Source organism: Eptatretus burgeri, chromosome 8 (assembly GCF_056783735.1).
Source record: "Eptatretus burgeri isolate ZD-2024b chromosome 8, Ebu_testis_v1, whole genome shotgun sequence".
Lineage (NCBI taxonomy): Eukaryota > Metazoa > Chordata > Myxini > Myxiniformes > Myxinidae > Eptatretus > Eptatretus burgeri.
Genome location: NC_140968.1, coordinates 86,953,531 through 86,976,430, shown reverse-complemented (window position 1 = coordinate 86,976,430; position 22,900 = coordinate 86,953,531). Strand labels below are relative to the sequence as shown.

General features: G+C 42.0%; 1 protein-coding gene across 11 annotated transcripts in view; it reads left to right on the top strand.

Annotated features, from left to right (window-relative positions):
• Window positions 1-22,900, top strand: part of LOC147022218 (protein tweety homolog 2-like) — a 65,001-nt gene that overhangs the window by 40,155 nt on the left and 1,946 nt on the right. For 6 of the 11 annotated variants that reach the window (XM_085892906.1, XM_085892907.1, XM_085892901.1 and 3 more), the window contains 7 exons: window positions 101-150; window positions 4,360-4,497; window positions 7,838-7,930; window positions 8,037-8,179; window positions 8,809-8,973; window positions 12,705-12,762; window positions 21,377-22,071. In XM_085892906.1, the coding sequence (XP_085749032.1) occupies window positions 101-150; window positions 4,360-4,497; window positions 7,838-7,930; window positions 8,037-8,179; window positions 8,809-8,973; window positions 12,705-12,762; window positions 21,377-21,454 (725 nt within the window). In that variant the 3' untranslated portion in view covers window positions 21,455-22,071. Of the gene's footprint in view, window positions 1-100; window positions 151-4,359; window positions 4,498-7,837; window positions 7,931-8,036; window positions 8,180-8,808; window positions 8,974-12,704; window positions 12,763-21,376; window positions 22,072-22,900 lie in introns of those variants that run through there. The other 5 variants (XM_085892902.1, XR_015061116.1, XM_085892903.1 and 2 more) reach the window with 5 other exon arrangements.

The following is a 22,900-nucleotide window of genomic DNA, read 5'->3' as shown; positions in this document are numbered from 1 at the left end:
TTTGTCCAAGGAATAAATTTTATTTTTCTTCTTGTGCCATGAAATCTGTCTCATTGAAATAGATAATCCATTCATCAGTTTGGCTCCTTCTACTCCACAGATATGGTGTCTTATTATGTTGAATGCCCTCGACGGCCAACTGTCCTTCAGGTAAGCAGTGCACTGATATATCAAAATTGTGGTTTTTACAAAGCACTTTTTCCAGTGTTATTCTGCATTATACTTTTTTTTTCATGTTGAATTTATAATTTATTTGGTGGTGGCGTGGAGGTGTCTTGTATAAACGTTGGTTTGAGTATATCAACCGCTCTGGGAAGCAAGGACATTTTGACATTTCAGAGATTAACGTTACGTCAGAGCAAATTCCCAAAACGTTATCCTCTCCTTGCTTCCCAAAGCAGTCCACTTAACTCCGATCAACGTTCTGTTGAATCGATCTATCGTTTTGCTGATCTTGCCATAGACCGGCTCCAGTGTTCATGAAGCCCATTTTCCCATCGTTTTGAAAATATCTTGGAGGGCTAAAATTGCATATCAAGTTAACTTCCCTGAAAGAATGTAGATGCTAATTCCAGCACAGATTAGCGGTCTGCATTGGTGGCAGAAGAGGATGAAATAGTGAGGAGGTATCTCCAATAAGGTGCTTTACCCGTCATTAGATTAAGGGACGGAAAACCATTTCCTGTACCTCGTCTCTCAATTGCTCCAATGACTGGGAAAGTCAAAGGTCAGCACGTTGTGATCCTTTATGTTGGATTACTCTAACCTTTTCATTCCTACATTTTTCACTTGTAAATTGGTTGTAATTTGTAGGGATTTTTAAAGGTTAGTTTTTTTTTACATGTATATATATATATATTTTTTGTTCTGTGAATCTTAAAGTTCTGTGAAAATATGCAAGAAATCCTTGATTAGTTGTAAAGGTGGCTTTTAACATTTCTTTTCTTTTTTAATGCCACACATTGTGCAATGCCTTTCATTGGGCATTTCAGTTCAATTCTCCTCGTCTTTACATATGAATCGTGTTTTGTAGCACTCCAATTTTTTTTCAAAATCTCCAATTTATAACATTTTGTGCATTATTACACCGTACATGCAAAGCAAAAAGTGGGGTAAGCAATTGGTTCACTTTGGCTGTGTCTTGTCTGTCTCCAAACATCAGTGCATAACTGAGGAACAACTTGATTTCAATTGAATGTTGTATTTTTAACATGAATCAGAAAATGAATGTGTGGTTTAGCAGTACTTTGGCTCTGAATTAGTCCTTGTCACACATGCACAGAGACGAGTGAGATAATCATGTTCCTCCATCTGCATTTTGAATGCAGCTTTTGGCTGTGTCTTTGATGCAGTGCCCCCTGTTTCCAATAAGCTGGTACTCACTTTGCCGACCTCGGAAGGATGACGGGCTGAGCCAACCCACCTGGTGTTGTTTAACAGGACGACACTGTGGAACACAAATTGCCTTTATCGGCACTTTCAAAGCCCTTCCGCTTAGCAGTACTTGATAATATCAAGACGTTTTACGTCATGACCAATCAAATTTGCTGCTCTCAGACCCTGCCCATGTCATTGTTTATCATGACTGTACGTGGTAATTGTAAATGGTACAGATATTGGTAATTCTACCTCAATTGTCCATCTTTGGAATTTCATTCTGAGCGGTTGACGACACATTCTGAGATTCCCAAATTGTATCCTGTTCCGCTTCCTCTTGAAGTATTGTACAAGTACATGGGGATTTGTTTTCACATCTCGTGTTTCTGATGGTGCACGTTCTTACCCTATATTCCTATGATTCTTGATTTTATTTGTTTTTATCTTTTTGGTTGGTAGTGTATTTGTGTGTGCTGGGAAAAGTATGGGGAAGTGCATGAAAATTAGTGCTGTTGGAATAAACTAGTTTCCTCATTTGCCTCCCTCCAATTAAATCATTTGTCTGCTTGGTCTTTTGCTGGTGTTCTCAATGAATGAACATGAGAGGCCACTACAAGAGTTGTAGCAAATATTTTAAATATGATATGAGCTGTTTCCTTGCTTTTTGTCAGCATTTTTAAAAAAAGATAGAGTATGGACAAATTATTGCGTAGGCTTTGATTGGCCTAAAGGTCACCTCCTGCATTGAAGATCCTTGGAAGGGAACTCCTGTTATTATGGTGTGTGTGTGTGACCTGGGATGACAAAAGTTAGGAGGAAGCAAGAGCAAGGCCAGATGTAAGCTTTCATATGGGTCCACTCATGTGCTGCTTGTGGGAGAGTGGCAGGCCCTGGATATCCATCCGTCTTGAGATTCCAATGTTATAGAAGAACTTGTTTTTTTTTTTTTACCACCGCGAGTGGAACAAGATAGGAGGCAGAACCACTATCCCAGAGTGAGGAACCATACTCTATGGTGCTCCATATGAAAGCCTTGTTCACTGTGATGAGCATGAGGTAGCTCAGAAATCATTAGTGTTCTGGAGAATACCCAGATGTCATGGTTATACATGTATATGTATACCTATACACCCTTTGATGCCTGTTTTGAGATGTGATCCTCCTGCAAAAGGTTACATTAGATGGTGAAGCTACCGCATTCCAGGGACTGTGCACATATTCCAGTATCTGCCCAGGACAGGAAAGTAGATTTCAGAGTTTGCTTATTCTTGTGGGGAAACACTGAGAGCGTGCACCTTGCCTGCCATGAACATACGTCCTAAGACACCACCTTGTGGGACGCCAGCCTGGAGGGAGAGGAAACTATCAAAGGCCACTCACTGTTTCTGCTCTGGGAAGAAATCTGACAACTGCTTTTGTGTGCAGGAGTCCCTGAATACCAACGGAAGACTATTTAGAAATCAAGGCTGCCAAATGGTTTTAAAGATTTGATAAGAGTTTTAACCTCTTACTTGTGCTTCAGTGCATCCATCCACTGCTGTCAGGAGGAACACCACATCCAGGTCGTGAGCCAAACTGGCTGCCATTATGGATTCCATTACATTAAATATAATGAGGAGAAGGCTGATAGGTCTGTCATTGAGTGCCTCTGTTTGACATTGTTCTTTTCGATATGATTGATGTTTACTGTCAAAAATGGAAGATGTTGCTCATTCAAGAATGACCTGTTGGAGGAGAGAGGGGTAGATGGGATTGAAGCATGCTTCCTGAGGATTAGAGCACCTGTGCCATCAGACCAGTTGCAGAAGGTGTTGAGCTGGGTAAGCAACTTTTCCATTATGACAGGGGAGAAGTTGATGTGCTTGATGATGGGAGAAAGGGTGAGTACAGGAAGGGAAGGATTGTGGGACCTTGGCCTTTGGAAGGAGAACATGCATCAGCGGTAGACCTGACCAGCTCCCACTCTGCTTCGAAATATGATTAGGAGCTTGAGAATTTCCATTGCATGTGAGCCTGGTTTTGGGCCCTGGCTCTTCAGAGGTCAGATGCACAATGGTTCCGAGTTGTGTGGAGATACTGCAGGTTGCCATCAGTTTGGTTTGCCTTCCAGGAGGAGAATGCAAGTTTTTCTCGTGATTGCCTCACCACACACATCAGTGTATCAGGATGGAGTTGATGGTTGAAGAGAAGAAATTCTAGGGGCTGATGTGATGTTGACTGGACAGATGGATTTATACCGCGCCAATCAGCTTTACCAAATTATCTTGCATGCCTGTGCTTTGGGGTTCTCTCACCCTTGGGTCTAAAGAGATGCACACTTTTACTAATGCATGACAAACTTCACACTAATTCCTCAGTGATTACTGTTGTCATTATAACAGAAGTGTTTAATTTTATATTTTCTGAGTGGGAGGGGGTGGTTTAGGGTAGTTCAGGTGGTGCACAGCTGATGCTCCCTCTAAATCTGCACATGACATGGCACCTCAAAACACTGGATGATGTTTGTTGTTTCTTCAATTTACTTTTGAAAATGAGGCTTGGCATTGCCTAAATTGTAACAAGGAGTTTTGTTCTATGCAATACATGATCCAACAAAACAAAGGCTCATCATGAGCTATTTGGCTAAGACACCAACCATGGCACCAAAATATTCCAATGTGCCATGCAGGTGTGATTTGAGGGGAGGCTGGCCTCGACTGTTACCTGAGTGGGGGAGGTGTGGGGGTGGTGGATCTGCATCACAATTGGGAGGGTGGGTGTTGCTGGGTCGGCAGCATGATTGTGGTGGGGTGATTGGGAGTGTTGGGTGATGGTGGGTCTGCAGTGCAGTGTGGGGGGTGGGGGGGGGTAGAATACAGGATTTGTCACTTGATTTGCATTGTTCAAATTGTTTGTATTAATTTGGCTGGATCTAATTACTCACATTTCCTTCGTTCTGTTTCATTAATGACTGTTTCCCTCCCCCTAATACCATCATTTCAGGATCTATTACACAAACCCAACACTACCATCATTTCAGGACCTATACCATCAATTCAGAACCTATCACGCAAACTCCTTGCTTTCCTGAATGAGATTGAAAATGTCCAAACCACAAGTCACATGTCTTCTGCTGTTCGTGTAAGGAGCTGTAGATATAACCTTTTACTTTCAACATTTGTCATTTGAGAATTGCAATTTATTTTGGTGAGTTCCTCATAATAATAATAATTAATAAAAAAAAACTGCGTCATTACCCACATGTTGAGTGGGAAAGTGTCTTGAACAACATTCTTTACTTCTTTAAAAAAAAAAAAAAAAATTTGAGGTTATGTAGTATTTGTCCTTTAGCAATTTGTAATAAAATTTACAATGTCGGTAGCGTGGCCCACAGAAATGTGCAGTTATCAGTTTTTGTGGTGATGGCGAGTACGTCCGTGAGCCTGTCTGTCTGTCTGTCCTTCCATTCAGTCCGCCCATCCATCTGTCAGTGCCCCCACCCGTCTGTCCACCCTTTCCATCCTTCCATCTGCCCACCCGCATGCCCTCCTGTCCGTCAATCCACCCACGCGCCCTCCCACCTGTCAATCCTTCCGTGTGCCCGCCCATCCATGCGCTCACTGGTCTATCTGCGTATCTTTCTATCTGTCCGCCGTTGCGTCCTCCAACCATCCAACTGTTCGCCCCTCCATATATCTGCCTGCCCTGCCATCTCAACCGTCTGCCCTCCCATTCGCCCATGCTCCATCCTGTTCTCCTGTGCCCACCTGCCAGTATCCAGGTTCTCCACAATTTGAAAAGCACATGCTTGGCAGAGTGCTCTATCCTGCGTGTTTAAGATCCAGCGAGTGAGTTAAACAGCCAGATGGAGACGAAGCAGGGTTTTTTGGGGAGGGGCAAGAGGATTGGTTGAAAGAAGTGTTCACCTATTTTTGGTATAAATGTAAATCTATAATGCAAATTATATCCACAGATCAGTGTGTGTGTGTGTGTGTGTGTGTGTGTGTGTGTGTGTGTGTGTGTGTGTGTGTGTGTGTGTGTGTGTGTGTGTGTGTGTGTGTGTGTGTGTGTGTGTGTGTGTGTGTGTGTGTGTGTGTGTGTGTGTGTGTGTGTGTGTGTGTATATATGTTAAATTGTTAAATAGTTTATTTATTTTGAACCTCAGCCGAGAATGTTATTTCATTTCGATCCAGGTTTTTCTTCTTGTGAGCTTTTTTATTGGTTAACGAAGTTGCCAATAAACTTGCCTGTTTGACTTGCTTGATAATTCTGCCCTTCAATACACAGCACGAATAAACACTGGGGAATTAATTTTTTTAGTATAAAACAGTTGTCAGCAATCAGATTGATAACAGTGGGAAATCCCTGTTTTATCAGTTATCGTAAATTCTTAACGACTACAGATGAAAGCTTTTATGGAACAACAAATAGATGGGACTTTGTTTATCATAGAATGAGCCTGGTGTTGGCTTAGTGGTTAGGGTGGCGGCTTGGGATCCAAGGGTCCTGAGTTCAAGCCCCGTTGGCTGCTGAATTAACACCAGGGGGTTGACTCAGCCTGTCATCCTTCCGAGGTCGGCAAAATGAGTACCAGTGTACTGGTCCCGGTGTATGCCCCGGTTAGAATAGGTGTACCGTATCCCTGTGTGTCGTAAGAGGCGACCAGGGTTGGCGTCAGGAAGGGCATCCGGCCATAAAACTGCCTCAAGAAAAAGCCAAACCCCTGCACAGCAGGGAAAAATGGCTGTAAAAACGGTCATTTATTTTATTTTTTTTTGTTTATCATAGAATCAAATGATTTTTATGAACAAAACTTAAAAAAAATCTTTTTCATTTAAAATTCTGCAAAATAAAATGAAATGTTCACCTTCACTCATTTGTTCCTCTGTTGCTTGTGAAATCAAGTTTCTCATTGTTCAATCTCACTCTTCCCTCCATGGCTTCAAGATGATCAGTAACCTGAGCTTACCCACAACTCTCACCCTCCCTTCCCTTCCCATACATACTCATGATCTTTTCTACCCTCAGTAACCCTCTTCAATTCATTCATTACTTTCCACATTCATGTATTTCCCCTCCTCCTTCCACCTATTCTGTTTTTTTTTTTTTTTCAATTTCTGCTTTATCCCTGGTTTTCATGCCTGGTGTTGGCTTAATGGTTAGGGTGGCGGGCTTTGGATCCCAGGGTCCTGAGTTCAAATCCCGCTCAGCTCTTGAATTAATACCAGGTGGGGTTAACTCGGCCTGTCATCCTTCCGAGGTCGGCAAAATGAGTGCCAGCATGCTGGTATCCTGTGTCGGAGTGGCGACCCGTCCAGGATTTTGCCCAATAGCCAAGGAGACTGTGTAAGCAGCACCAACGCTCTGCACAGAGTATGGTCCCAATCTCATCCTCTCCTGGTTTTCCCTTTCTCTTCTTTCAGACCCCTTTGCTGTGCTTGACCTTGTATCCAGCTTGTTCACCCCTATTTCAACCCCCCACCCCTTGCTCTTATCATTCTTCCTCAAAGTACTCCTCTTTATATCCCAAAACAGCAGTGCAACATTCAGCACGACTTGTCCATAAAAGGCAGAAGTATTTTTTTCTACAACACCAAATGATGTTCAAAGTCTGGATGCTTGTACCACCCCTCGAAATTTACACACGATGCAACTTGTTTAGGAAGTACAATGTGAAATCCCTTTGTTGAGAATGATTAATTGGAGACATTTAACTCTGACATTAAACACATGCACCTGTTCCACGGCCCTTTTCTTGTCAATAATATTTAGCTCACCTGGACTTTAGTCCATTGAGCTTATTTGATCAAGCAGTGTCCGTAGTTGTCGGTCAGTCTGTAAACATTTCAGTCATTGTCACTTGAACCAACCAAGCGATTTTTGATGAAACTTGGCTGCAGGTTTCATATCTGATGCCGAATGAAGGTGTTTTGACCACATCAAAACCTGCGCTCATTAAGGGGGGTCTCTGGGCTCTTTTTTTTTTTGACCCCCCCTCCCCCAAAAAATCGGTACTTGCTCTCTTCTCCGAAACTACACGCATAATTTCGATCAAACTTTGGTACATCACGAGTGATGAAGGTTCTGATCAAGTTTGTTCACGGCACAAAACTCTGGGTCTCTGGAGGTTTGTTGGGGGTGGGAGGGTTGAGTGACTAGTTAAGCTTCATTACTCATGGTCCTTTTTTTAACTTTAAGTATTCATTTGTTGTTGGTGGAAGCATCTTGATTGGATTTGATATGGCATTTTCTATCAAGTCGATGTGATAGCTGTATTTGTGTTTGGATTGTGATGATTACATTGTCAGTTGAGCATTTCATAGCAGCAACCTGTCATGTTTCTTAATTTCAAGAAATCTTTGTAATTGTCATGTTAACTTTACATTGATAATTGAACTTGGTTGTGACAACCATAGGAATAATGTGATGGGTTTCTGGTTTTATTTTATTTGTTTTGTTCCCCCCCCCCCCTTTTCTGAAGCTTATTGTCCAGGAGATCCAAAAAGATCTATCTTTGAGTTTCACAAGGGTTCATGAACTCAATGCATTATTAGACTGTCACATCCTCCACAAGGCAAGCTTCATTGTTGTACATCATTTCATGGGCTCTTTAATATCCCATCGTTTCTGTGCTTTGTGCCATTATTTTGTTCAGCATTTTCCTTTTCCATTTTCATCAGGATTACGTCGAAGCTCTGAATGCTTTTTGTTACGATGGCATCACTGGTCTCCTCTGGCTTTGCTTGTCGTCTCTCCTCGCACTTTTATCATTCACAGCTTTGGTTACTGTCATGCCTCACGTTTGGAGAACCTTTAAATGCAGGTACTGTAGTTCTGGCATGTTGCATCATTTGCTTTCATTGCGTGATGCACTTGGTTTTGAAATGCATCAAAGCTGCGATATCGCACGCCCTCGTGGAAATGTTCGACAGTTTTGTTTTTGAATGTTTTATCGCTTCAACTTTTTTATTTTTGCACAATTGTTTCAACACTGCTCATAACTGATTGCATATTTGTAATTATTTGTTTTTCCTCTCAATTTTACATTGTCTTTTATAAATATTCCTGTGCTGTATATGCATGGAGGAGCTAAACGAGAAAGAGCGTCGTCTACTGATTACTGAATGCTTGGGGAGAAGCGAGGAGGTGGTGGCAATGGATGACCCAGAGAATAACAGTGGGAACAAATCGGCTTGTGTAGAATTTTGTGGATGTGCATGGGTGAGCGAATGAGGTAGTGAGAAGTGCAGATGCAGGGAGACTATTCCACAGTTGGTTTAATTAATCCAGGTGGCCAACCAACCTGAACTAAGAGAGGGTGAATCGGTGAGGGATGAAGAACTGTTCTTTGACTGAACTGTTACTAAACGCTATAATCTTTATTCCTCTATGACGACATTGCTGTGATGAAAATGTTTACTGATGTAAATCCAAATGTAACTGGTTGCGTAGGGGATGGCAGCAACAAAACGTGGAAGATGGCGATCCTTTTAACCCTCATATGGGATGGCAAGCACGGCGTCGGAACCCTCAACCTTTTCCCGTTCAATCAGGCAGTCTTCGTAGCCTGGAGAGTCAGAGGATGTCTTTGCAGTCACCCCAATTTTCTCAAAACAGGTTTGTACCTTTTTGAGAATTTTTGCAGAAGGGGTTTTTTTGTTGGGGGGAGGGGGGGTCTATTCTGCTTGAATTTGTGTTCAGAATTTTGTTTTGATATAGACAACAGCAAAACTGTTTTTCCATTTTGTTGTTTATGCCTGGTCTTTGTAATCCTTTGTGTTTTGTGAGTCATATCTGAGGCATGACATTTAATTGCAAGACATCTATATCTTCAAGTCACCAAGCAGTAAGTTGATAGATGATGTGGTGGGAGCAGCAGCGTGCGTGCATTTGTCATGGACCCTTCTCCCAAATAGGTGACCCAAGACCACGAGAGATGCGCCATAAGTCGTGCAATGCAGTTAATAACAAGAAAAAGAGCAATCGGAGATTGCAGACCTTCCCCCAGGACTTGTTTTGTGTGGTGGTTGTCCTGGTGTGTGACGTAATTGATGATGCATAACTTGAACTGCCACTTTATAACTGCTGGCAGTGATGACTGGGTACCAAGACATCCCGCTTCGATGCAACCCCGCTTTGATTGAACACCTGACCCATGACGTTTTATATTATTATTAAATTGAATTTACAATGGAATTGAAATTCAAATTAAATGGAAGATCAAATAGGTACAGTCCTGCATTGGAGTAATCAGAAGGAACCCAAACAAGCAAAAGCAAAGATGAAGTCGTCAGGAGGAACCTGAATAGGATTCACCTTTCAGCTGCTACTCTTATACCATCTCTTCTACCATCAAAACCACCCAGGCACAGCCAAGTGAGCCTTATTCAGGGAACCCCCCCCCAGATCAAAAAATTAAATATTTCTGGGTGCCAGACCATGCATCCGATCAAGTTGAAATTTTAAACACGTATTCCCCATCACTCCTAGATCATAATTATGAAGTTTCACGTTGATTAAGCGGTCCCAGAGAAAACGTTATTTATTTTTCTTCAATCCAATATGGTTACCAAACCATGTGACCTATCAATTATTCCTTAAACTTGTGCACCCAAGGCTTGGGGAACATTTGTGTGACGTTTCCTCTCGATCTGTCCAGCTGTACTGGAGAACATTTTTGTGTAAATCCAATATGGCTGCCAAACCATGTGACCTATGATGTCATATGTGTGAACCATTTATTCCTCATGGATAGGCGGTCATACATTTAATGTTTTTGCCTCAATCTCTTCAGCCACTTTCAGAGAAGATTTTTGAATTATTTTTTTTTCTTTAACAATATGGTTGTTGAATAACGACCTATGACATGATTTTTTTTTTTTTTTCTGTGGACCATTTTATCCCCAGATGACCCTCAATTTTCATACTGAATAAATGTAGTGTTCTACATGCAATTATGACGTAACGAAGCCACCTATGATGTCATAAAACATTGGTGCGATACTCTTGGGCACTCACCCAGTAGTGGCTGGATAAGATAACCAGGGAACCACCATTTTTATTTTTTTTAATGCTGTGAACAAACGTTGATACATCATGGGTGATAAAAGTTGTCATCGAGTTTCATTGAAATTGTATCAGGTTTGAGAAAAGAAAGCAAATATTTATTTTGGGGGCAATGACTCCAAAGAACCCTTCAGACCCCAATTATTATTTATTGTTTTTTTATGTCACAGACAAACTTTAGTACATCACAGGTGATTCAGGTGGTGGTCAAGTTTAATCGGAATTATGTGTGAAGTTTCTGAGAAGAGAGCAAATGCATATTTTTGGGGGGGGGGGGCAACCACCCGTGTGATGACCATAGTTGGTTTTGCAGTGTGTCCGAGGTTGCACACATGGTTTGGCTGTGCTGGTATTGTGACCACATGGGGAGATGATAAAATGAATCTAGAAAGGATTACATTAAATGCAAAGGGGAAAAAAGGGAGGGGGTGGTGGTTGGGAAGACTGACAGGGGTGTTAGGGAGCACTCTATGCACTTGATACTGGCAGTGATGAGACTGGATTTTGAAAAATTCCTTGTATTTTGTAGGAGGGTTAAGTATCATGCAAAAACGGCATCCCATAGGGGTTAATGGTGATATCTCCTGAATTACCCTGCTGACTACAGAGAAAAAAGTGATTACATGCTCTGGATGTCAGTTGCACCAAATTGCAGGAGGAAGCTGCGTCACTTTGCCCAAGGTTACTTGCGTCCATTGTTATGTAATGGGTTTTTTTTTTGTAACTCCCTGAGTATTACACCCTCTTTAAAAAGTTAGTTCTTTTCTTTTCAAAATAACTTGTAGTATTTATGTTTTGATAACTCATCTTTTTGTTTTTTAGCTGAGTGCTTTAGCTTATCAACCTGGAAAAGGAAACTAATAAACAAATGTATAAAATACAAGAAAACAAACACGACATGTTGATGAAAGCGTTTCGTGCTGTACTCCTCAGGGTTGAGAAACAGCAAGAAAACCAGGAAAAGAGAGAGTGTGCATATATATATATATATATATATATATATATATATATATATATATATATATATATATATATATATATATATATATATATATATATATATATATATATATATGCTTGTCCACGTGAGATCGATCTTGCATAGACCATCCTACATATGCACGTGCTCTCACTTCCTGGTTTTCTTGCTGTTTCAACCCTGAGGAGTACAGCACAAAAAGCTTTTGTTAACATGTCGTGTTTCTTTTCTTGTATATTAAAGTTCTGTAGCATAAAACATCTGTTGCTCTATTTCAAATGTATAAAAGATAATCTTTTTTTTTTTTTTTTTTTTTTATCCTGAGAGGTATTGAAATTCAAAAATTCCATTCAGTTTTTCAAACTAAGAGAGTCCATAGAACACATTACCCAACGTAGTGTTCTTGTACATATTTCAATTCAATTAAAATAATGATTTTAAAGATTGCTCAAAAAAAGAAAAAATCCCCAGAAGTTTAGCGCTCTTGAAGCAGTCTTCTACATCACCCTTGTACACCACCTTATTTTACATGTCCAAGTACTGCTAAACTGAAAGTTCTTGTAAGTATTGTGGAGGTGATTTATGTTTTACAGCGTTCAAGTATATAATTCAATTTAAATATAAAGATTATGAAAGTCCTATAAAACTTTCCAAAAGTTTTAAGTCATCCACAAAGTCCAAAAGTCAACCCAATACTCTGAATGTGCCACTCTTGGACATAGCACTGCTTTTGGTGTGAGATGGTATTACAAGTTGTACTGCATGAATTAACCAGACCTTAGTGTAGAAAATCTGTTGAAAAAAATCGAACTTGGCTCTACAGGGGAAAAAAAAAATATGGCAATTCACACAATATTAGTGCAATACGTGGTTGGTGTACGCTTTGAAAATCCAGTTTTAATGTAGTGCAATCTACAAGAATTTTTTTTTATACAGTTTTCTTTTTCATACTTTTCAAAGCACAAAGCTGGAATTTAAGTGTAACAATGTTGCTCTGACAAACGATATTATTATGATTATTATTCATAATGTGTACAAATGGTCCTTGAGCTCTTGTAAACTCTGAAACTGCTTATTTGGCATGTAATCTCAACACTTTAGGTGTACTTGCAAGCAGGTTTTACAACAAATGGCGGTCGGCTGCGGATGCACCAATGTTCATATCTTGCTGGGAAAGGAATTGCTTCACCAGAATAAGCAGAACTTTCTGTATGTTTGAGTGCTGCTTGCCTGCCTGCCCTGTGTTAACTATGAGGAGGTCATGTTATTGAGGTTTGCTATGGTAATTATTTCCTCGCTGCAGGCAAATCATGGGGTTGGAAGATTCTCCACTTCTCAGACGTCATTCCCCTCCACCATCTGTAAGTTTTTGCCAAGTGGCTTCTTTGTTTTTGTTGTATACTGTACATAGTCATGGCTCGTAGAAGAGCCGCAAGATTCATCGCTTGCAGCAAGTCCGAGTAAACAGTCCACATGGCAGCCTTTAATCCTAATAGATGGCAGCAGAATTGGTGGCGTTTTATAATCCTTGTTCACGATGTCGTTGTAATGTCTTGACTCAATCCCAAAAATAATATTGGTGGGTCAGGATGGATGTTTTAATTGTTCTCCAAACCTGTACCCCACCAAAATTCATCGGACACCCTGTTGATAATTGTCCACATGTGCATCTGATTTGCATTGCTGAATATTATGCACACATTTGGAGTCAGAGAACAGCCTTATTATTCAACTTTGGAGAATCATTATGTGAGGAAGGAGGTGATGGAATTGGAATTCCAGCTGCTATAGGATAGAAACCTCTACCAGGATGATCTTAACCATTTTTATTTTTTAATTTTTTCATAATTTTCTTTTTCTATTTTTCCTTTTCCGTATCTTTTTATAATGTATGTATATGTTTTCATATTATATACTAATGATGTGGAGCAACTGGATAATATTGTCGTGCTGGAGTCGAGGTTAATCCCCCGACCCAAATTGTGGTGACGGATGGTTAACACCGCCAGCCCCGGATGGTCGAGCATTTTTTCCTTATTAGGCAGCGGACACGTTTATCCTCGAAGATTATCATGCGCGCAGGAAGGGCATGGGGCAATGGCGGTGCGATGGAAGCACAGCACAGTGGGGGGGTGTATATTCGAACCCCACGACAAATACACACACATCCACTTAAAATAAACAGATTTAATGAAAATAGACAAATATTTACAAAGGACAATAATCCAGATATAATAATAATAATAATAGTGAGATAATTTAAAGTGCAAGTCGAGGAACCTGTACAACACAGACTTAAATACAAACAAGGGGAAACAAAACAAAAGAAAATCCCTCCTTTATTCTGGCACTTGCTTTGTCCAGAGATGGTCTTTGTAGAACCGAGGCGATTCTATTTTCACAGTCATGTAGACGCACGCAAAATGGTGCCAAGTCAGTCTCTCGTAGCGGCACAAACGTACGTCGGGCAATTTGTGAGCGGTATTCAAAACCAAGGCTCAGAGACCCCGTGCAGCTGCTTCGTGCGTAGATCGTCCTCACCGACCCGCTATTTGACATGCACGAGGCTCAGAGGTCCATTCCTCATGACACAAGCAAGAGCCAAAGGCTTGCTTCAACACGACTACAAGAATCGTGCCGTCTTATTGATGCATCAAAGGAAAGTCAGCCGTAGAAGCCATCAGAATACTGGAACAAAGTCTGCAAAAGTCAACTCACCGTTTCTCTGCAGAGTTGAAAGTGAGCCAATCAAGTGTTATCCATATCCTTCACCAGAAAAAATGGAAAACATACATTCCATGTTTATTGCATGCCCTTCATGATGGAGATGACGACCACCATCTTCAATTTTGAAAAGAGTTCTTAGCTAAACTTCACGAAGAGGACACAATGCGAGACAACATCTGGTGGTCAGATGAGGCATGTTTTAAGCTTAATGGCACAATTAACAGACACAATTGTGTCTACTGGGCTGCGGATAACCCAAGAATGACATTGGAGAAGGAGGTAAATTTACCTGGAGTGACAGTTTGGGCAGCCACATCTCCATGAGGGATAATTGGACCCTTTTTCTTTGAGGGATCTGTCACTGCAGAAATTTACCTGGATATGCTGCAAACCTTCTTTTGGCCCAGGGTACAAGATCAGGACTGTTATTTCCAGCATGATGGAGCTCCACTTCATTATGGACGTTATGTTCGTCAGTGGCTTGATGAAAACTTTCCCAGAAAGTGGATCGGCCACCGCGGTCCGATCGAGTGGCTGGCATGCTCCCCAGACCTTACACCTCCAGATTTATTTCTTTGGGGGCTCATGGAAGACCTAGTTTATCGTGAAAAGCCTCATACCATTCAGGAATTGAAGGCTCAAATCACTGCAAAGTTTGAGGAAATTGATATCGAACTCTGCAGACGTACGTGCCGCTCTGTGCCTGCTCGGCTGCAATTGTGCATCGATCACGAGGGAGGGCACTTTGAAAATTGCAAGTAAAACAGCTTGGTACAGTTCCGCAATAATTTTTTCTTGAATAAATGGTTAGATAAACATGTCATTCATTTATTTCTACCTTCTTGCACACTGCAATACAAATGGCAAACAAACAATCAACTGACAGAAATTGGGCGCAACTTCTGACTCACCATATACATACTGAAACGCAAAAGAAACTTTCCACTTGTTTGAAATGTAATAAAATTGTAATAGTTCAAAATAAAACCAACCAACAATTGCTAATTGAAACATTGGCATTTTATTGATGACATATCAAGTTTTTGACCAAGATACACCATCTCATAAGTTTGTTCTACAGTACAGAACAGCAAAGGGTGCAATGTCAGTCCCCTTTCAATAGCGTGTGTGGCCACCATTGTTTTGGATACAGGCAGTGCATCGTCGGCGCATACTGCCTACCAGTCTTTGGATGGATTGCTGCTGGATTCTGTCCCACTCAGTCCTCAATGTCTGAAGCCATCTGACTTAGGACCATCTGCCTGTCCTGCCTTGCAGTGGTGACTCTTGGCCTCCCTGATCGAGGTCTGTCATCTGCAGAGTTGTGGAGGGTGTCTCTGTCCACCAGGGCCGATATTGTCTGGTGTGAACAGCCAAGGCGACGTGCCACCTCACGGTAGCTCAATCCGCCTTGCAGTATGCCTAAGGCACACTGCCGTTGATCCCTTGACAATCGTGGCATGTTTATTGAAATGCCCATTTTGCACTGGCCTTTTTAAAGCCAATATCAAGACATCATGTGCAGCTCATTAAAATCATCCCGTACCCCTTGGCTAATCACTGACAGTCAAAACGGCTGTTCAACAGCTTTGCTATGAAGTGACCATTGAAGGTTCAAGTGACCATCTGTGACCGTTTTGTCTGACAGTGAGGACACTATTGTCCACAAATAAGTTCACACATTTACTACACGCAGTGTTATTGTTGATATTTGAAGGTTTAAAAGGTGGTAAGTTTTTATTTATATACAGACAAACACGACATAATAGTGACTGAAGCTTTTCGTGCTGCACTCTTCAGGGTAAAAATCGCAGCAAGTGAAGAAGGAAGTGAAGGCGCGTGCTTTATACGCAGTCTCATAAGGTAGACGCTGATTGGTTCAACGGTAATGACATCACGGTTAATCCGAACACCCATTGGTCGGCTCATAATCTTCACCTCGAGCTCCCATTGGCTGGAGCAGCGTTCGTCTATTGACGTTTGCAACCACATCCTGGAGAGAGGGGGGATGGGTTTCCCCAAAGGTCCATTCACCATTTGTTACCGTACCCCCCTTGATCTTTCCATGCTGAAAGAGACACAGAGATCGTACAAATTCTTTTTGACGACATAGTATTGGATCGGTGGTAAGAATGAAGGTTGCTGCCAACATACGTAAATGAAACGAGCTCCGACCTCGGCTCAATATCCTGAACATATCTGCATTGTACTGTTCTGCACAGATATGGTTGGCAACCAGGTGCTGTGCAATGGCAGATGAAGCAGGTGCAGTGGCCGGTGGTTGCTGGATATTTCTACATGCTCGCACTGGTTGTGTTCTAACCCTCACAATCTTTCTTCGAATCGCCAAGGGGACGTGTTGTTTGATCCGATCAGCCAATCTTAGTGTTGTGCGGCCCACGTACCGAGCTTCACATTGGCACATAAACTCATAAATTAAATTGCTGGTTTGTGAGGTGGGCAGCACATCCTTGTTGACTGACATCAGCAAACGGTGAGAGGTAAAGATTACTTGGGGTTGCACAGCCAGAAACGTGTTGGACACAATATGTTTGTTTGTACTTCAAACCTTCGTGATGATTGTCCTTTCCAGAGCATCCTGATATAGACCGGACATTTGTTCGGACCAATCTTCCGATCTTTTGTCGTGTTTAGAAACTTGTGTGTGTGTGTGTGTGTGTGTGTGTGTGTGTGTGTGTGTGTGTGTGTGTGTGTGTGTGTGTGTGTGTGTGTGTGTGTGTGTGTGTGTGTGTGTGTGTGTCTCTTAATGATATGCTTAGGATAACCATTCTTGCCGAGTATATTCATGTTTTTGTCAATTTCAGCAGGAAGATTACAAGGTGAACAACTCCTCTGTGCTCTGTTAACCAGGATATTGATCAAGTCAATTTTGTTTCTCGTGGAGCTGTTGGAGTCCCAGCGAGTATACTGCCCTGTGAAAGTGGGCTTCCAGTAGACGGATGTTGTGAAACCAAGGTTGGATCTATCAACCAACACGTCCAAAAGCGGAAACGTGTTTGACGATTCCAGCTCCGTGGTAAACTTCAGCGCTGGATCGAGACTGTTGAGCAATGCCTGGAAATTATCGCATGCCGTCCGAGACTCAAACAAAGCAAAAATGTCATCAACATACCGATAGTATACGATGGGGAATCGACACCTTGCCGACCAGTCAGTTTCTGCATTTCATGATACCCGACAAAGATATTTGCAAGAGCTGGGCCTAATGGAGAACCCATGGTCACACCGTCCGATTCAACAAACATCATGTTGTTGCTGTGTTCATTAATTCAACGAAGACGTGTTTCGAAATCATTGGTTGTTCCAGATCGGTGTGAAACAGCAAATGTGCGCATATCTCAATCGTCTCCGTCAATGGGACATTCGTGAACAAGCTTTTAATATCAAAGGATGCCATGATGTTGTGCTCACTTGTCGGTGTTTTAGCTCTCATTGATTCTGAAAATGTGAAAATCCTTAACCATGAAATGAGAAAGTGAATCCAATACTGGTTGCAGTACCTCTCCCAACAACTTGGCAAGTTCATGTTGTGCTGATCGCACCATGGACAGTATCGGTCTTCGAGGGATTTTCTCCTTGTGAATCTTCGGCAGGCCGTACGTTCTTGGACGTTGGGCTCCAACAGGTTTATTTCTGTCGTACACCTCCTTTGATAGTTCTCCACGTTTGAGAAGCCACAACAACTACCGAGGGGTGACGCTGCTCTCAGTGCCAGGCAAGGTCTTTGCTCGGATAATTCTTGCTAGGGTTCGCCACTATCTGCTTGAGCACCAGCGTCCAGAGCAGTCAGGCTTTACACCAAAGAGGTCAACGATTGACCGTATCCTTGCTCTTCGTGTCCTCACCGAACGCAGACGAGAGTTTCGGCAGGGGCTGCTTGCAGCCTATGTTGATCTCTGTAAAGCGTTCGATTCAGTGAATCGGGATGTCCTCTGGAGGATTCTTGGTCTTCGTGGGGTGCCACCAAAACTGATCGATCTGAACTCTACTCTGGTACTGAGAATGCTGTGAAGTGTGGTGGTAGCATCTCTGACTTATTTCCAGTTGTTACTGGAGTTCGTTAGGGGTGTGTACTGGCCCCTACACTTTTCAGCACTTGTATGGACTGGATTTTAGGGAGGATGTCTGAGAGATCAAGCTGCGGTGCATCCTTTGGGAATGTCAAGATCTCGGACCTTGATTTTGAAGATGATGCAGTCATCTTTGCGGAAACTTTAGATATCCTTTTGGGGGCCCTCGAGGTGCTGAATGAAGAGTCGGAGCCGCTGGGATTACGGGTTTCTTGGGTCAAAACTAAGATCCAGGCTTTCGGTGACATCTTGGATGCTGCTGTCCTGTCTGTGTCTGTTTGTGGTGAGGATGTTGAGGTCATAGAGAGTTTCACTTACCTTGGCAGTGATATTCATGTCTCTGCTGGCTGTGAGTCAGAGGTCAATAGACGTCTGGGTCAGGCCTGGGGAGTCATGGATTCACTGGATCATGGGGTGTGGCGCTGCCGGTACCTGTGCGGGAGGACGAAAGTCCGAGTCTTCAGGTCCTTGGTACTTCCAGTCTTGCTCTATGGATGCGGGACTTGGACTCTGACCAAGGATCTGAGACGGAGACTTAATTCCTTTAGTACCAGGTCTCTTCGGAGAATCCTTGGCTATCGCTGGTCGGATTTTGTGTCCAATGAGCGGTTGCTGAGAGAGACTCGGATGAGATTTGTTACCTGCATAGTCCGTGAGCGTCAGTTGCGGCTGTATGGACATGTGGCTCGTTTTCCTGACGCTGATCCTGCTCCCCAGATTCTCTCAGCGGGGGAGTCTCATGAGTGGAGGAGGCCAGTGGGCCGACCACGTGCCTCGTGGTTGCAGCAGGTTGACCATCTCAAGGAGATGGGGATGGGCCTGGCATCTGCCTGGGGGATGGCCAGACGGAGGCCCCTGGAGTACCGGCGGAAAGTGGACGCAGTGACGTGCTGTTCTGGCACATGCTCCCATACCTGACCTGACCTGAGAAGCTACAACAGTCGTTTGACGATCTGACATTCCACCTGAGGCGTGCAATCATGTTCCGTTACACCGCCCAGATATTTAAATTTGGTTTAGTCTTTCAGGATGTCCATCATCTTGTTGAGACGGAGAATACCTACAATTGTCACACGATTGAGATATGCGCACATTTGCTGCATCACACCGATCTGGAACAACCAATGATCTCGGAACACGTCTTCGTTGAATTAATGAACACAGCAACAAGGGAGGTGCAATTCAGTTTTAACAACATGATGTATGTTCAAACGGACGGTGTGGCCATGGGTTCTCCATTAGGCCCAGCTCTTGCAAATATCTTTGTTGGGTATCACGAAATGCAGAAACTGACTTGTCGGCAAGGTGTCGATTCCCCATCGTATACTATCAGTATGTTGATGACATTTTTCCTTTGTTTGAGTCTCGGATAGCATGTGATAATTTCCAGGCATGGCTCAACAGTCTCGATCCAGCACTAAAGTTTACCACGGAGCTGGAATCGTCAAACGCGTTAACGTTTTTGGACGTGTTGGTTGATAGATCCAACCTTGGTTTCACAACATCCGTCCACCCGAAGCCGACTTTCACAGGGCAGTATCCTCGCTGGGACTCCTACAGCTCCACGAGAAACAAAATTGCCTTGACCAATAATATCCTGGTTAACAGAGCACAGAGGATTTGTTCACCTTGTAATATTCCTGCTCAAATTGACAAAATCGTGAATGTACTCGGTGAGAATGGTTATCCTGAGCAAATAGTTCAGAGATGCAGACACAAGTTTCGAAACACGACAAAAGATCGGAAGATTGGTCCGGACAAATGTCCAGTCCATATCAAGATGCTCTGGAAAGAGCAATCGTCATGAAGCTTTGAAGTGCAAATGAAACACATTGTGTCCAACATGTTTCTGGCTGTGCATCCCTGAGTAATCTTTACCTCTCGCCATTTGCTGACGTCAGTCGACAAGAATGTGCTACCCACCTCACAAACCAGCAATGTTATTTATGAGTTTATGTGCCAATGTGAAGCTCGGTACGTGGGCCGCACAACACTAAGATTGGCTGATCGGATCAAACAACACGTCCCCTTGGCGATTCGAAGAAAGATTATGAGGGTTAGAACACAACCAGTATGAGCACGTAGAAATATCCAGCAACCACCGGCCACTGTACCTGCTTCATCTGCCATTGCACAGCACCTGGTTGCCAACCATATCTGTGCAGACCAGTACAATGCAGATATGTTCAGGATATCGAGCCGAGGTCGGAGCTCGTTTCATTTACGTATGGTGGAAGTAACCTTCATCCTTACCACCGATCCAATATTATGTCATCAAAAGGAATTTGTACGATCTCTGTGTCTCTTTCAGCATGGAAAGATCAAAGGAAGTACGGTAACAAATGGTGAATGGACCTTTGGGGAAACCCATCCCCCCTCTCTCCATGATGTGGTTGCAAATGTCAATCAACGAACTCTGCTCCAGCCAATGGGAGCTTGAGGTGAAGATGATTTGCCGACCAATGGGCGTTCAGATTAACGGTTACCTCATTATGGTTGAACCAATCAGCGTCTACCTTATTGAGACCTGCGTATAAAGAACACGCCTTCACTTCCTTCTTCAGTTGCTGCGATTTTTACCCTGAAGAGTGCGGCACAAATCTTTGGTCACTGTTATGTCGTGTTTGTTTGTATCCATATTAAAGTTCTGTAGTCCCAAACATCTGTTTTATATATGTATATGTGCATCCCCCTCCCCCCCCCGCCCCACTTCCCGATTTATCGGCTCCAATGTCCATTAGCACGCACAATTTAAGCTTTCAACCTCACCCGGAAGGTACCGATCTTTAATGTCGGTCAGTGGGTCATTGGTTAGAATGAACTTTATATATTAGATACATCTGCTGTTTTTAATTCATGGAAAATAAAAATAAAAATCGTGAAAATTAATTATGTGCAAATTTTAAATGAAGTGCATTGGTATAAAAAAAATTTAATGGTTGCAATGTGGTGATTAACACTAAAGTTTATGCTTGTGCAGTGGTGGAGAGATCTCAGATCAGAGTTGGAAAATGAGAGTGGACAAAAATATTCAGTTTGCTCATTTTGTTCAAAGGTGCTTTTGATAATATCTAAATCTTGCAAACTATACAATACTGACATCTTGCTCACAGCTTCCTCAATATTTTGTTGCTCCTCCATGCATTGTCGTTTGCAGTATGCTTTGGCAATAAAACGCTTCTCTGAAGGCTCCACGCTGGAGAGGGAGTCCATTCACCGCACATTTCAAGGCTGACTACTCTGGGCTGACAGAGGAACTTGAAGCACTTTCCAGGTTCCCCTCCACCCCCCCTCCATTTTGCATCACAAGTTTTGTGAATTACTGGTCAGATGGTATCCACTGAAGTGAACAGTTTTATTTTATTATTTTTGTTGGTGTTACTATTCCTTTTTTGCACTAGGATTTAAATTCTGTATAAAAGCAATCTTTCATTGTTTTAATTCTCAAAGAAGATTTTGCCATTTTTGATAAATACATTTATTTCTGTCATTATTCAGAAGCATTTTGCGGACTTTTTATTTTCATGCTCGAAATTGACATTGACTTTTGGCTTTTTATATTTATAAAATAAAATAATTACTAGCACATTTTCATCAGTGTTTAACTAACTTTGTACGATTTCTATTTACTAATTGAAATGCTTTTTCTACAATGAATTGAATGAAATTGTGTTGTGCACTGTTTGCCGTTGACTTTTTAATGAAGGTTTGTTTGTTTAGCTTGCATTTTGGCAAAACGTCTGAGTGTAGTTTTTAAACAATTGCTTGAATTGTGAAGAGTTTAATGCCTTTGAATCGTGATTTTGTTTTTTTATTTTCCCAGCAAACAATGAATAAAAACTGCAGCATCTGTATTGCCTTCTGGTCGATGAAAAGAGCAAAGCTGTGAAAGTTGATGAACAATATAAATTACAATTATCTTGTTTACTCAAATAATACGGCAAGGCATATATTCAAATTATTTCCTAGACTTTACTACTTGCCAAATAACGTTGAGCAGCAATGTTTCTGGTATGATTGGATCAAGGTCAGAATCTGCTAACTTTGGTGCTTACCATATTAGAAATGGTACATGTTACTTCCTCGCTTAAAGCTTAGCATTTCGAGGATATAACATGGACAAGCCCCATAAATTGCCATCCATTGGAAGGATAAAATTTCTTGAAGTGGTCTACTGATTGGGGAGCGAATAAAGTAATCAAGATGGTGTCACCGGAACCCAATGTTGGGAAGTTGTCATTCCCTGTCCCAAGTAGAGCAGCTGTATTTATCTCGAGTCAAGTCCTGTGTTATTTTGCCTGTATGTGATTTGTTTCTGCTCTTCCCTGAGTCTTAGATCTTGTAAATTAAGACTAAATATTTCATTAAACCTAAACAAGTTTGTTTCAAATTGGGACTTTTTGCTCAGAATTTAACTGCCTTTGTACTTTTAAATGGCTTTATCCAAAAACAAAAATTGGAAATGCAGTGACTTTAGAATTTATTGTTTAATTGTGTGGCCATTTTAATCGACAGTGGACTGCTTCAGGTCTTTCATCACGAGTTGCCGCTGTATCTATGGACAGTAGCCTTTTCACTCAAATGGAAATGTTTTTATCCTTCAATAATTTTAACAAAGTCTATTATTTAAGTGCAAAATTGAGAAACCATCTTTGCTGATGTAAAAGGAAGAATTAAACCT